At 34.4% G+C, this 16,226-nt stretch overlaps 1 protein-coding gene across 6 annotated transcripts in view; it reads right to left on the reverse strand.

Annotated features, from left to right (window-relative positions):
* The window catches only part of CFAP20DC (CFAP20 domain containing), a 108,117-nt gene that overhangs the window by 70,618 nt on the left and 21,273 nt on the right, over nt 1–16,226 (reverse strand). For all 6 annotated transcript variants that reach the window (XR_010391283.1, XR_010391284.1, XM_064519095.1 and 3 more), the window contains 3 exons: nt 8,113–8,227; nt 4,924–5,077; nt 1,903–2,067 (listed from right to left, as the gene is read on the reverse strand). Coding sequence is in view for 4 of the 6 variants with exons in the window: in XM_064519095.1 (XP_064375165.1) it covers nt 1,903–2,067; nt 4,924–5,077; nt 8,113–8,227 (434 nt within the window). In the remaining 2 variants the exon portion in view is untranslated. The remainder of the gene's footprint in view (nt 1–1,902; nt 2,068–4,923; nt 5,078–8,112; nt 8,228–16,226) is intronic.

Consider the following 16,226-nt stretch of genomic DNA (forward strand, 5'->3'; position numbering starts at 1 on the left):
GTCTGATCTAAATGTATTTAAGCAATTTCACATTCAAATCTTAGTATCTGTTTCTTCAGTTCAGTCTCAACTCTTTCTCAGCCTACAAAAGCTGGATACACATCTATACTACAAATCTAAACAGCTATAAAGTGCTGAACTATGATAGGCCTAATCTTCTGTTTCCAAAAATGGCCAAACCCAAATTGTTCGGAAAAGCCACAAGAAATTTTCAGTAGAGCTTTGTGAAATAATTTGTCTTGCACCTAGTTCTTACACTAATGTTGGCAAAACCCCAAAATACAAGATCCTTTTTCACCCTTTTTTCCTGGCATTAAGTATAATTACCATGGATATTACCGTTACCCATATAAATATCCAAATGATTTTGGAATTGTATTAATATCCTTACTTCACCAGCTTATTTTGGCAGTGCATTCCATATTTTAATCACGTTCTGTGTAACAAGGTATTTCCTTTTATCAGTTCTTAATTATTGACTGTATCATCATATCAAATGATGTCTTATTTTTGTGCCATGAGACAAGAAAAACAGCTCTTTATCAACCTCCTTCATATCACTAATTATTTTATAAACTCCCCTAAGCTAATTTCTTCTAAGCTTTTCAGCATATCTTCATGTGAGAGTTATTCTTTCATGCTGCTCCCCTCTGAATCCCTTTTCTGTCTGCAAAATATTTTGAGATGGGTTAACTGATAAAGTATTTCAGATGATAATGCACAAGTGACCTACTTAAAGGTTTGATACCTTTTCCATTTCATACATATTTGAATTTCCTGCTATCCTGTATTTTAGTTTTTTTAAACTATAGGTATATATTAATCCGAGAATTCCACTGAGCTATATCTATGGTCATGATAACCTACTTTTGAGTCATTTGACACTTTAAAGCTTAACTGTAGTTGACGTTTTTCCCCCATGTGCAGTTCTTTATCAAAGTTAAGCAATTTACATGCTTTCATGTTACCTGTTAGCATGTTACCTACAGTGATCCCAAACTCATACCTTCCCAACACAGTGGCAAAGGAAATAAAAACAGAAAATAAACTCCATCTTAAGCCAAGCATGACATTTCTGGCATGTTACCTGCTCTGTATTGTTGCCTACGAAGAAGAAAGGGATCGCCTATTTTACATGTTTAAACCTCTCTGAAGTCCCACTCCTTCCTAATTCAGTATCTCTGTATCATCTGAAAATTTTGCTCGCCACTTTATTCAATTCTCTTTTCAGAATATTCATAACTATACTAAACAGTACAGAAGCTAGTACAAAACTTCTGAGGCCTCCTGCTGTTAGTCTTCAGCTATAATGAAAATTTACAGTTTGATCCTACTGTTTGCTTTCGATCTCTTAGTTTTTATCCAAGTCAATAGTTTGTCTCTTCGCACATGACTGCCTAGCTTCTTTAGTAAATCTCTTCTACACAACCCTGTCAAAGTCTAAATTATATGTTTTATTATCTTCTAGTTTACTGAAACACTCAAATAACTCTGAGACATCAGTAAGACAGGATTTTCCTTTTCAGAGCATAAGCTGAGTATACTATGCTTGGTCATATTGTTATAAAAATTTTGTTATTGAAAACAAAAACATTCAAATATACTGTTAAAAATGTAAGAACTGAACAGGCACATTTAAATGTGCATTCAGAAGACAAATCCTCAAAGATATTGTTATTATAAATCTCATGCCTGAATCAGAATTGTTCAGGCTGCACACAAGTCTCAAACTACAGAGCAGATGTGTCTATGTAAGTATGATATTAGGGTTGCGCAAGGGTTGCAATGTCTTATTTTAAGTCTCTGGAACTCTTAACACACTTTTGTAGAAAAACGTCTGTTATTTGTAATATTTGTTATATGTACATAACACATTCACAGTATTTTAATACAACAGAATACCTGTTTCTTGCATTGTCATGGGATGGCTCCTGCATTTTATTTCCGGCTTGTGAATTTTAGTCAAGTTCAGCAACTGTGTAACTTGAGGCACATCTGTATTTAATTGGCAGTTTCGAGGAATAACATCTGTTGGCTTATCAGGTGCACACGGAACAACACACACATCTAGAATCAAAAACATGGGCTTTACTTTTTGAAAGTTGACACATACCAGAATTAAGTTAATCTATTCTTTGTTGTTAACTTATATATGCTATAGTTCATATGATTATGAAAAAATTAATAGATTTGAAAAATTTGCTACAATTGTTTATTTTAAAACACTAAATATGTTAATTTTAGAATGACATTGTTGAGTTTTTTAGGCCAAAAACTTCATATATATTTAAAATAAAAAAAAAGAAAAGAATGGCTGTAACGGCCACAGTAAATAAACTTTGATTTGGCAAGTAAGCAAGCTAAGTTAAAATCACAAAATACCTTTGGTTAATTTTTATTAAAATTCAGCTTTAATTCTAATACTGATATATTGATTTTCAAACACACTGATAATCTGAAAATGATACTGACATCAGTGGGACTGAAGCAGCAAATACAGAAATCCGATCTATGCAAATAATGAATTTACCAAGCTTTAGTTCCAAACTTTTAGATACCATTATACTTCTTTTGAAAACTGAAAAGCTGTCAGCCTCTCTCTTCCTGTGACAGCATGCGCCAGTAGAGTGTGATCCAATTATCTCTGCTTTCCCTTTGATAATCAATATAGAAAGCAAGGTTTCTAGCACCAGAACCATACGGGAAGTTCTGATGTGACTTCTTTCCAATTTCTATAATGCTAGAGTAAGGGGATGAATAGGGGCCTGTTCTCCAGGGATAAGAATAGGAAAAAAACAACCTCAAAACCAAACATGAATAATGGATGAAGTACTGAGAACCTAATAGCACATGCCCCACACCATATTTCAATAGTGGACATATTTTTATTAACTAGCTTATTAAGATAAATACTAAATACCATTTTTTCACTATGCCTGTACAGCATTTAACACAGTGAGACAATGCCTAGTGATTAAACAAATATGTATATAACCTTTGGATTACTATGGAAAACAGAAACTATGTATATGTCAGTCTTGTATGCCTCAATACTACAGGGCAGAGAAGATGGATTCTTCTTTCATATTCCATCTCAATGATCTCATACACAAAAAATTTTCCAGAGTATGTGGTTCCTCCTTTCCACTTACTGTCATTTATAAGAATAAAAAGATGGTATATATGAGCTACTATGGAAGAATAACAGTCATGATATGCCTTGAAACCACAGTTCCCACCACTGAGGAGATATGAGCAAAGAACTCGACCCCAATTATACGTTATAATATCATTGCATTCAGTGGAGCTAAACTGATCTGGTCCCAATCATCTGAGAGGAAATCAGTTTCAACAAGCTGTCATTGTTAACTGAAAAATTAATTAATAAAAATAAAAAATATATTGTTTATTTGTAATTGGGAATGCACTATAGGGCAACTTTAATGCCTCCAAACCATGAGCTGTAACCTAACTGTAAGACTTGCCAAGATAAGGAAATCTGTAAGCATACAGAAAACACTAATGCCCACCAGCCATGTAATAATCACAGAACTGATAATCCAGTAATTAAAAGTACAATACTTTACCACACATACAATTTATTAGAAGTGTCTACTCATTATGTTAACTACATTTCACTCTGAATTTTGGAAGTCATTTAGACCATTTATGCACCTTTCAAAACTATGCAGAACAGATGAGAGAAAACAATGCTCTGATGGAATTTAATTTAATTAAAGTCGGTGAGACTTTTAAATGCAGTTTCTGCTGAGAATTTACTGGACTCTCTCTTTAGAGTTTTTGAAGGAATATTTTCTTATAAGTACATCAACAAAAAAAAAAGGGGGAGTAAGCACAATGATCACATACTTTCCCTTATTGACTTAGGTTTTTCAAATGGAAGATACGTTTTATTACCACTTAAGATCTTTCTACATCCAAAATACAGTCATCACTGGCTAGTTGATTATCCTGTATGTATTTACATTTTATGCTAATAATAATCACAAATATCCATCCCGAAATAGTTCTGAGTTTTTGTTTAAGCAAGCCAGCATTTTCATAGCCGAAACTGAAAGCTACTGCTATCTCTCTCCTTCAAAACTGGAACCCTTTTTTCTGCAGTGTCCTTCAAAAGTTACACAATGAAAACCTGAATGAAATTTGAAGCTGAACTAAACCTAGTCTCCGTCTAAAACAAGAAAGTTCTGTGCTTTTTCAATTCCTTCTCTCTTACTGCAAACACCAGCAAGGAATGAAGTTCTTTGCTTTGGAAAATGGTGATTCAGGACTATGATGCTAGGTGGGAGATCGGGACCTTTTGATCAATATCCTGCTCTATTACAAATTTAAATCTCTCATTTTTCAGTTCACCACCAATATTACTTTCCCAATGATCAAGAATACATTAAGGATAAATGGACTTAGGATCACAGAAAGGTATTTATGCCAGTTCCATAGGTCTGTTTCAAATAACAGTGTTTTGCCATAGTTTTGTCTTGAACTATTTAAAGAAAAAAAATTCTTCATCAGCTGCTAAGCTCCAAGACAGAGAAAGTCAGGGACACAGTCAAATGCTGCTAAGTTGAATATTCTTCCTTCTTTTCAGACACCCTCTTTTTGGCCAACACCAGCGTTCTCCCAGCATAAAAAAAATCTTTAAAACAAACTCTCTACTTGACACATTTTGCCAGAATTCCTTCAATAAAATACTTTTGATGAAGTCAATGCTCAAAAGACGCAGGTACATATATATGTAATTGATCACCTAAGTTCAAGACTAGTAGATTTAATATGCTATACTGTCACTTTAATTTTCATTAAATCATATAACCTTTCAAATTGCAAAACCAGTGATGAAGCTCTTGATTTTATAATATGAACAGCGAGGACTAAGACTACATAGTAATTACTACACACCACCTTGCTCAGCTGTATCTTGAGGCTTGGTTTTTAAAGTGAAGATCTTTCTCAGTTTACAGTTAGCTGAAATAATAATTCCATCCAAAGACTGGAAGACAGCTCCTCTGAATATTTCACTGGTGAATGCTACCAAGTCAATACACATATTGCACCACTAGAAAAGAGAAATAAATAAATAATAATAAAACCCAACCACTAATCATTGCAGAAGAGTATAAGTACATAATTCCCTGTAAAAGAAGCCTGTGTGGAGTATTAGACTCTCACAGGCTATGATTCACAATGCACAACATTTTTGCTATTAAAAAAAGGTACTGCTGTATTTGCACTTATACCAATTATTTATGCAAAACAAATCAATAGTTCTACATACGATCTAGAGACTGCCAGCCCAGGTGAGCTTTGTTACCTAGCATATGTACTAGATATTCTGCAGCTATTTCTAAGTAAGCAACTTGTGAGTAAATATATTCACTGAAGGTTTTCCGAGGAAAAAAAGGGTTTTATTATTTGGTATGATTTCATATTTATTTCATTATAATATTCAATAATACAACACAATAATATAATTTCAATAATATTAAATGTTACTTCATTATTGAAAGTTACTGCAGCTTAAGTGCTCCAAAGACTATACTGAGAGATTTTTTTGGTAACTGTTTTTTTCTGCATGTCATGAAAAATGACCCCTCCAGAGTTTGTGCCCCTTCCACATTCCAAACTACCACGCAGATTTCTAGCATGGACAAGATCTCAGTATATCATAACATTTTAAAACTACTTCTAATTTATAATAAGGAAAAATTATGTGCAGATTGGAAGGACTGAGTATGATAAATGCTACCCATTCTTGCTAAGACATTCCAAAGGACAAATCAGATCATTACAACCGACTACAATTCCTACTTAAATATATGTTTTAATTCTCTTTAGATAATTGTTCTATTTGTGTCAGGAAGCACTACTAAAAGACTGTAACATCACTGTACTACACTTTCCTGCACTATTTCAATAGCTCTAAATTTTCTCACTTTCAAGTTTTTTCCACTCAGTACTTCCATATTGCCATTTTATTATAATACAGAAATGAGTAATTACAGGTATCTATCTTCCATGTGGACCATAATACAATTCAGTATCCTCCTAGGAAAAAGGGAGTTTCACATAAAACAGGTAGTTCCACAACCAGAACTAACAAAACATGATTTATTGTGGCTTTGTCTTTCAGATGGATTCTCTGATGTTTAAAAACAAATATGCTCACAGTTGAGGTGTTCCTAAAGATTCTTTCTCCTTGTAGATTCTTAAATCTAGTAAGGAACAAGGTCATGCTAACATATCTTCTGTGATAGGGAAATAAAGAGATTCTGACTTGGGGAGAAAGGCTATCCTTTCCATGAACGCTGCACAAGCAAAACACATTTCATATGACTACCCATGTGCAAAATTTAGTTTTAATTGACCAATGGGTTGAATTTTTACTAAGGGAGAAGAATAGTCAGACGTAATGATCATATATGCTTCATTTACTTATAAAGTCAAAGTAAAGGTAATGTTTTCTAAATGCCAAGCTGTAAATTTTTTTAAAGAAAATATTTAGGTGCATAAATCAAGACCTGTGCATCCATTACTATTCAGCTTCTAAGTCTGAAATTCTGGAAGGTAAGGAATACTCATTATGAGGACACTGTGCAATGGAATGGAAAACACAGTTTTTAATTACTACTGATATTTCTAAGTCTACTGCTGAGGCTGAAAAATAGCGTAATTTGTAAGAACACAATACAGGGGAAGCTAGCATATGAAAACGTAAGCTCTGTTCCACTGATGAAACACAGAGCAAATTACTTCCTTATTCACAACCAACCCTACTGATAATAATGATCAGCATATGTATAAAATAAGTTAAACTATCATAGCCATGTAAAAAAGCTATCTAATCACTAAAAGTAACATATTCCTTAAGTAAAAGCTACCATAAAAAGAGAGATAACTATTTAAAAGAAAACAGATGGCTATGTATTCCAATATGCTAAAAAATGCAGACATATTCTTTAAAGAATAGGTCAGAGATTATGGTTATTAAAATATTTTGTCATTAAAACTGATCAGAGCATTTAGACAGATCTCTGATGAATGATTTATTATCTAAATTAAAATACCTAGCTGAAGTCCATATTCTGATTGAATTTAATTTAGTGTACATTAACGCATACTTTAAACCTGAAATATTTGTGCTAGCCTGACACCAAGACTAGCTAACTGAAATTATGCTGAAGAAAAATAATTTTATTTCAGTGGATCTTGAATTAATGACAACTTTAGGGGTATGGTCTGATGCATTTTAATTAAAAAAAGTTCTTCCTAGAAAGTAGAAAACTCCTGAAATCTAAAATTATCTCAACTGCCTTTACCTAAACTATCTTAAAATAAGTCCTTACAACTTCAGAGGTTTGTATAAAATATTCTCTCTCATATCTAACCTTAAATCCATAGCGACCAAGCATATTCTAAGTATTGTCTATTTCTCTAAGTGCACACTTTTATTTTAGAATATTTGAAATCTAAATACTCTCATTTTCAAATGATACTCTAAAGCAGTATTTGAGACTCTTGAGTCTTTACAAAGTATATAGTAACTATCAGGTTTTCTGCTAGGTATTATCATATGATGCAGCTGGGGACTGGGGTTTTGAGGGAAGAACGTGAAGTCTGTTGTTTTACTTTAATCACTTTGAAATATACATAATTTTATACATTCTAGAATCTGGAAAAATATGAAGCACATGAAAATAACCATTAGTCTACCTGCAGCTCCAGCGAACATAAAATTTCACTATAGGAGGGTGTATGCAAGAATAGGAGCACTATAATGAAGAAGAATCAGGGAGACTGAGAAATTGTAGGCAGGCTGAATAGATAGCAAAAGTGAGAAATAAACATGTCCCAACAGTACTAATCTGGGAAAGGGAATGAACTCCCAATGTTAGAAGAACGGTGGGAGAGTAGAAGTGCTAAGTGGTTCTGATACCATGCAGTAGAGGGGATACATACATATTTCTTGAATCAACAGGAATGGAATTCTAGAACAAACACACTAACTTGAACAGGTCTGTGAATTTATATATAATCCTTCTGATAAAAAAGTATGCTCAACTACAGGTTAACGAATATTCCTAAGGTACCTACTATTTTGCGCTTGATCATAAGAAGAGGAATTTTTGCATGCAGAGGGGTTACAGACAACTCCTTGTGGACTGTTGATAAATACAATCTTCTTTTAATATTTCCTAAATCAGTTATCCTGTTTAAAAAAAAAAAAAAAAAGCAAGAAAGAAGGAATGGATCTTTGTCAATTCACTAACCCGGTATCTTTGGTGATCACAAAAAAAAATATTCATAAGCAGAACCTTTATGGCAGTGATAGCAAATATGGAATTTAAGAATTACTTCTTTTACGAGATCAGTAATGAGATTTCTTTCTCAAATTCAAACTTCATGGCTATATTCCTGCATATATAAAATCACTTTACATGCTAATTTTATTTCAGCAGTCTACACTCTTCACTAGATTTCCATAGCCCTTCAGACTATGAAAGAATGTAATTTGTATGAACTGAGAACCCAGTAGCCTTCAATAATCCTGCTTGTTTCTGCCCCTTAAGCTTGCATTACCTTGGGACACACTTGTCACCTGCTAACTAGAAAAATGTTATTTGCTTTCTTTTCCTAAAAATGCATCTGTCATTTTATATGGACTCTTTGTTGCCTAAAAGACAGACACAAAACGTTGTATGTCTGTTTCACTTCCTGAGCACATATCTTCAAATATGAATTATAATACACAAGTTTATTCCTTGCTACTCAGGTCATCTCTCAGTGACACCAAGGACACTGAATTTGAACACCTCTAATAGATTTAGACCATGATCACAAACATTAGGTTTGCCTTAAACTGATAAAGAGGCTCATTTTTATGTTCTGCTCCCTTCAAGTCTCGGGGGCAGCGCAATCTTGATATCCCCCACCAGTCCCACCGTGTTGTACTGTAGAATAGACATTACTTTAAAGGCTGCTGTTTGTATGGGGAAATCACGATTAATTTACCTACTATTTTTGAACAAGCCTATTTCTAACAGATGGGTATTTCTCTGTAATTAGCACCCCCCTCTGAGAAGATGACAGATAATTACTAGAGACAACTTTCTGTCACTATTTAGCTTTTTAAAAAATAATTATTTATAGTTAGAAGATTTAAATGCTGGCTTTTCCTCTAGAATTGTGAGTCTGTCCTGTAAACTTTTTTTTTAATTGAAAACACTTTCTTATTAATAAACACTACCTGTAGCAACTGAACTAGTGTAGTGCTATCAGCCCAAACTTGCTGATAAATATCCTGACATATTATTAGGAATCCTGAGGTCAGTTTAGCAAGGCATTAAGTCTAGAGCAATGCTTCACTTATTCTGGGCAATTCAAGATTTCAACCAAGAACAGGATTCAGCACAAAATATACTGCAAATACGCAGCTATCAGAGGGCTCTACTAGCTGCACTGACAAAACCACAGGAGTGCCTTCTTGTTCCCCAGCAGCTGTTAAGAGCTTCACGCAAAGTGGACGGAAAGTTCACCAGCTTTCCAGAACTTACTGTCCCTCTGCTCTTCCTTCCAGATCATTGGATCTTCTATCTGTTCATTCTCATAACATGTGTGGGCAAAGCAAAACAGAAGGGAAGAGCCTACTAGTGGGTTTTTTTTGAGAGACTAGCAGTTCCTCACATAAATCCTGTGCTCTTCAAAGACAGAATTTCCACTTCCATGCCAAGGGAGAATGTTACATCCTTACCACTGCTATTGTTTGACTGAAGTACATTTCAGTATTGGCTGCACACATGCTTATGGGGATAATACCACAAGCCTCTTGCAGAGTGCTTTTGTAACAGGACTGCAGACTGTCTTACAACGGTAATATTCTGGGCTTGATTTTACTTTTAAAGAAATTTTGGCAATTCCATATATTACTTTGCTTCTCATACACCCTTTGATATGGCTCTACTTTTCTAAGTCTGTTCTAAATCTTGATGTTCAGAGACACTAAGAATTTGAGGCACCAAAGAACTTCAAAGAAGCGGAGTGGTGGGTGCTTCGAACTCCCCTGCACCTCCCTGGCTATGTGTGCAGCTGATCAACTATGCTGAGGGAGCAGGTAGCTGCAGCAACCTGAGTGTAGAAACACAAATACTACGCCTGCTGACACAAACTGCACGATTCTCAATGGAGAATACTGCTTTAAATGATGATAGGACAAAGCAGTAGGAGCTTAAACTTAAGTCATGCATATCTCCAAATAACTAGCATTAAAAACTTAATTTTACTTCATAATATTGGTTCGAGAAATATCTTTAAACCTCATAATTTATTTTTATCTGAATAGTTTTATCTTCCTCCCTTCTGGAAATTTTAGGTACCTTAGCAATAAAAAGGCCATTAGTGTATGTGCAGCTCAGTTACATTCTGAAGTGCAACAGAAAACACAGTCATTTAGATAAAAACATGCACATTTATAACAGACTCTGAAATGCAAGTCTGAAATATGATTTTTTTTTTGTGATGCCATGTATGTTATATAGAAGAAACAAACCTTAGACATATGGTTATAATCACACCTAAAGGAGTTTAAAATTCATTTCAGGAAGTAAATTTAAAACAGTATTTATATTCTACAATAGAAATTAGGTGAAACATTTGAACAAGAAGGGGCAAACTTGGAGAAAGAAGATAGTCTTAAAGTTCTGTAAAATAATTTATTCCCTGTGAAAAGAAAGTTATTCAGCAGTTGGTGTGATTTTCAGACTTTTCAACTACACTACTTCTTGGAAAATAAAACCAAACAAAGGGGTGACAAAGCTCTTATCTGAAGTAATTCAGATGACACGAGATGGAACTTTAGGACTCTCACTTGTAAAATGACTGAGTACTGGTTGTGAAACTCAGCCTTTTTTTTAATGTTATCAAAAAGCATTACCTATGTTAAACCTATAAAGACAAGAAACATCTGTACTACCTTCCTTGATTTTCAAAGATGCATTAAAAAAATCTATATAAGAGTTAATATATTTTTATTATGTCTGTGCCTCAGTATTCATATCTAAGGGTCAGACATGTGATAGAAAAGTAATGAGACCATGTTGAGAAAAATGAGGCAGTCAACAGGAAAATCAACCTCATTTATAATAATACTCCTGTGATCAGCAGGTGCATAACTCTCCCAGCTATGGTCATTAACTGTATTCATTTCACGCTTAACATCTACATTTGCAAACCATTTGAAAGTAAAATTACTTTTCAATTCAATTTTCAGTTTTATATCTTCAACTTTGATTGACTATTCTCCTCACAATGGTAACTACAGTGAGGTTGCGAGTAAATGGTAGCAACTACCCAAGAGTGCAGATAAACCCATCTCCTCAGATTACCTATTCACTTTGCTTCTGTATATATAATAATTTATAACCTTTTGTTAATGTTCAATTCAAGGCTTAAAACCAACTTAGAAAAAAAGATGTTGGACTGTTGAAGGGCTGCTTCATTTATCAGGCTCAGTTGTTCTTAAAATGAAAGAGTTTTTCTCCTTGTAAATGACTCAACCTGGAAGTTTACCAAACATGAAGGCAGGTATTTCATTAACGTTGCTATGTAAAGAGCAACTCCCATATAATGTACTATTCATGTAAACCTCTACACTTTCTGCTTTAAATCCAGGTAGAATCCTCTGGTAAAGCTTAACTATTAGTATGTTAGTATACAAGTACTTCGCAATCACAGGACCTTTTTCTCCATAAAAGCTATGTGCTTCATAAATGTTACGTAGTATTAAAATCACCCCCAATTTACAGCTAGGAAAATAAAGGAATAGTAATGGTTAGATGATTTGCCATGGTCACAGATTCTTAAATTTCCTCATTCAGGAACAGTCTGTATTTCATTCATATTTTACTTTTTGAGCTGCTTGTAAGTCAGTCTCCTAAGAAGTACTATGTTACTAAACTTCATGCCTGACCAGCTGAAATCCAGAGCACTGTGTTCTGACCTCATAAAAATAGACTTATTTCAATAATAAAATCTCTACAAAATACAAGATTAAGAGAGTTGATGGGTCACAAAGAGCACAAGCTGTGAAGTAGCAGCTTTATTTTCATATAATGGAACTTGCTTTGTTAATCTAAATCTTTTTCTGGAGAGAATTAGGAAAAAACCCCCCAAAGTCCACTTAAACTGCTGCTATAAAAAGGCAGCAATATAGGTGGCAGGTATATAAAGAGAATCAGGAAACCCTGTCATTAGAATAAAAAAAACTTTTGAAACATGAGCAGTGATGAAGAATTGGCGATTCCTGCGTTCAATCTTGGTTTTCAAATCAGCACATCTATGTGGCTTTTTCCATCAAGTTTTGAGTAAATCCTATTTTATGGCATGGTGATCTGTTCCTCTGAAGCACGAATAACTGTGCCAAATCATTTAGGAAACTGTAATTCTGGAAAACTGTTTTTAATCTGTTCAGTACAGACAAAATACCTTAATGAGTATTAATGTGCAGAAAGTTTAGTGCATACATCTTTTCCAGAATTAAAAAAAATTATGCTTATAATGCAATTATTTATGCCTCTAACTGATTTTGTTAGAGGCTCTTTCTCTAGTTTATTGGCTGTTATCCTTTCCACTTTATTTTCCTTTCCATGAATTTATCTATTAAAAAGATACAGTTTGTCCTTTCAAGTTTAGAAAGACAAAGAAAGGTCACATTCGCACCTGCTATATATAATAGTTCTCTTAAGTACAGACATGTTTCTCCCATTTAAACTGTTTGTTCCAATTACTGCGGTCCATGAATCGCTAATAAGCCTACCCTGTAAAAAGACAAAACTAACACTGGATCTTGAATTTTCCCGTATTTGGCATCCTAACCAACAAATCCAACCAACCAGCCAAACAGGAATCAGTCCTTCCTCCATATTACTTAAATAGATCCACTAACCGAAAGGTATGTAATTAATACTTTGCTTCTCCTAAAAGCCTTAGGAGACAGCAATTTATTTGACTATATCATCAGGACATCATCCAACACCATAAGGTTTATTCTGTTCATTTAATAGTATACCATTTTAAAATGGACTCATTATCCAGCAAGTTAAAACTTAGCAAAGCAAAGCATCTCTGTCATCAATTCTAACAGATCTCAGATATATTTAGTCAAAGATAAAGTAATACAGGTTAAAATAATTATCTGCAGGGTACTTTTCAAACTTGGGAAGAAACTGCAACACAAAGAGACAATGTTCTTGATCTTAGATCGGGTGAATTTTTTTTAAAAAACAAGTAACTAGGGGAAAAGGGGGGAACTGTAAAGACTGGACACAGTATTTTCATCAACCCTGTAAGCTAAATGTGCTGTATCATGCTACACTAAATGAAGATCATTTTTAACTACCCTGAGAAAATGCATTTATAGTAGCTGGTCATTTGCAGACACTACAACTGCAATGCAATGCAGGATACAGCAGCCTGAAGAAGGAAACGCTGCTTTCTGTGACAACTGTTGAACTCACTGTACACATTTTATCTAACTTGAGCTTGGGAGGCAGAAGAAATGCTCTGGTCGGAGGAGAAAGCAATATGCTATTTCTGAAACAAGTCTGAGAGATGTATTTTTGCGCATCATTCCATTTTTCTGGTCTTCCAATGAATAGTTCTTACTGCTGGATAACCTGTCCCTCAGTAGGTCCGGTCCAAAGTGTCTAGTGAGAACATGTATTTTTCCCCAACGTATTTATTGTTCAATTACTAACAGTTTAAAGTGTGGTTTTATTTTTTAAAAAAGTTTACTCCTAAAGATATTTGTACAGTTTAGAGAAAGCATGCTTAAAATACCACTAACTTTGTAACTAAAGTTTGTTTATAATTTATCTTAAGGATCAGTTATAATGTTGATAAATGATGTTTACTTGTCTAGGATGAGGTTCTTAACTTTAATTTGCCAGGTGCCATTGGTTTGATAGTGACTGAAGGCACTGGCACAGGCTGCACATTCTGGCTCTGTTCCAGCTGATGCATAGAAAGAGAAAGAGGCCACCTTCCTCCATTCCCCCTCCCCTCGCCAAAATGATCTCCACTTTTCCTACCGTTCTTAATCATCTATTCATTTAGTCCTCATCTACTTTCATGCTTCAGTTCTGTCTTCCCACACTGACTTCTCCTGCCTTGGCTTCTGCTTTGCAGATACAAACTATTGCTGAATACTATCCGGAAGGAACTATTTAATCACCAGCATGATGCACACTATGATTTGGAGAATACTGGTTTAAGGCATTAACGGGGATGATTAGACCTCACACAGATTTAGTAGGTTTTAACAGAAGTCACAAGTTTCAAGATACAATGTGGGTGAACATTAATGGGAAATTTATTTTGAAAATGTTCTTCTTATGAGAGTCAAGCAGCTGAATTCAGAACTACTGTAAATCACCTGGATTTGCATTTGACTCAAAGCATTTATTTTCTAGTATGAAACTAAGTATGTTACTGGTAACATCACAGAAAAATCTCTTATTAAGATACTGAAGTTATTGGCGGATCACTGTAATCTGTGAATAACTATTTCCACTTATCAGATCTCAATTTACTTGCCACTAAACAAATATTCAGAAGAATGTAATAGTTTAGTCTAAAACTGTAATTCTTATTTATCACCAAAAAAGCTGGATAACTGTTTTCTAACTCCCTCCTTCAATTTCCTGCACAACGTAACAAAATCATTCTCATCAAGGTCTATGCCATTAGATTCCCACTGCACTTTCACTTTAAGAAACAGACTGATTTAGTGTTTCAATAAGTGAAATTATTTTATCATCATTTTTGCTCTGATCCCTTTTGTAAAGCAATATGTGAATGAAAGCATCTCAGGGTCAGAAAGAATAGTGAAATGGTTTCATCTAACAATTTAAAATGAAACAAAATACCTAAATGTTAGTGGCAAGATTTAAGAAAAGATCATCAGCTGTACTGAGCTCATGTTAAAAGCCTACCAGTAAAGATCAGATTGAAAAGTAAGGAACCATATTTTGTATTCTGATTTGGATCACATACTTTTTTTTTCCCCCTCCTCAAAAGGATCATACACAGTTAAGGTAAGAATGAAGATACTGAAAAGAGTTACCATTTTTCAAGTTTAAACTAAGATTTTACAGAATCTGCCTCACTGTACATTTGTATTACGGACTTTAACTGGTACTTGAATTCAACTGCCTGTTTAAATAGCTTCCTTTATTTCTCATCTGTAACAGCACCATGTCTTATTCTTTGATAGACAATAACTATAGGACAGCTTGTAGGTATCTGGTCAGCCTCCCTCACTTCCTGAAATGTCTGTGTGTCCTGGCCTTTTTATGCAGTTTCTCCAGAAAAGCAAGCTGAAATTTAAGTACTACCTTCTATCAAAACAGATGAAACTTCATGAAACTTTACCCCTAAATCTTGGATAATTCTTGGATAAACTGAAATCCTAATGTTCTAAAATGGTGACTGCAAACACAAGGAAACATCTGTATGGATACAGCTGCTGCATAAAGCTGGGAACGCTTGTGGCACCATGGACCTCACTATCTGTTCTTATATATGATCACTATTGCTGTGTGCATTACAGATCACAACAATGCTAGCAATATTCTCTATGGGTGAGCAATCTTCACCAGTTACTTCTGAACTGCAAGAAAGAATAGGTAGGCTCTGCCATGCCCTCACTTCCTTTCCTTAAAGGGATAATTATTAACACCTGTAGACTAAGACAGCTATGCAAAAGAACAGTCTACAACTGGAGCAAGCAAATTAAAAACGAAATTTATGTAGACAAAAATAATCACATTCAAGCAAATGATTAACCATACTGGCTTCTAATCAACCACAATGATAGTCTGAAGGGTTGATTCAAGTAGATTTTCATATGACATTGACAGAATCCTTAAATCCTCAACGAAATCTCAACTAGAGGATATTCTGAGTAACCTTTCATCTTTTCTACTGTCTCTTGCTGAAACATTAACAGGGCAGAAAGCTCATGGTTTGCTTTGCCATTCAAGTTTGAAAAGACTGGCCTCATAATTTTTCATAATTATGCTTCTCTGAATGTTATTTCTTCTCTACCTACATTTGTTACTGACAAATTAAAACTTCTCTTGTTCTCCCTTGAGCAGTTCACCAGCTTTGTAGGCTAGTCAGAATCTAAGAGTTTATGTATCAGTCAGGATTAG

This window comes from Dromaius novaehollandiae, chromosome 12, assembly GCF_036370855.1.
Source record: "Dromaius novaehollandiae isolate bDroNov1 chromosome 12, bDroNov1.hap1, whole genome shotgun sequence".
NCBI classification, from domain to species: Eukaryota; Metazoa; Chordata; class Aves; order Casuariiformes; family Dromaiidae; genus Dromaius; species Dromaius novaehollandiae.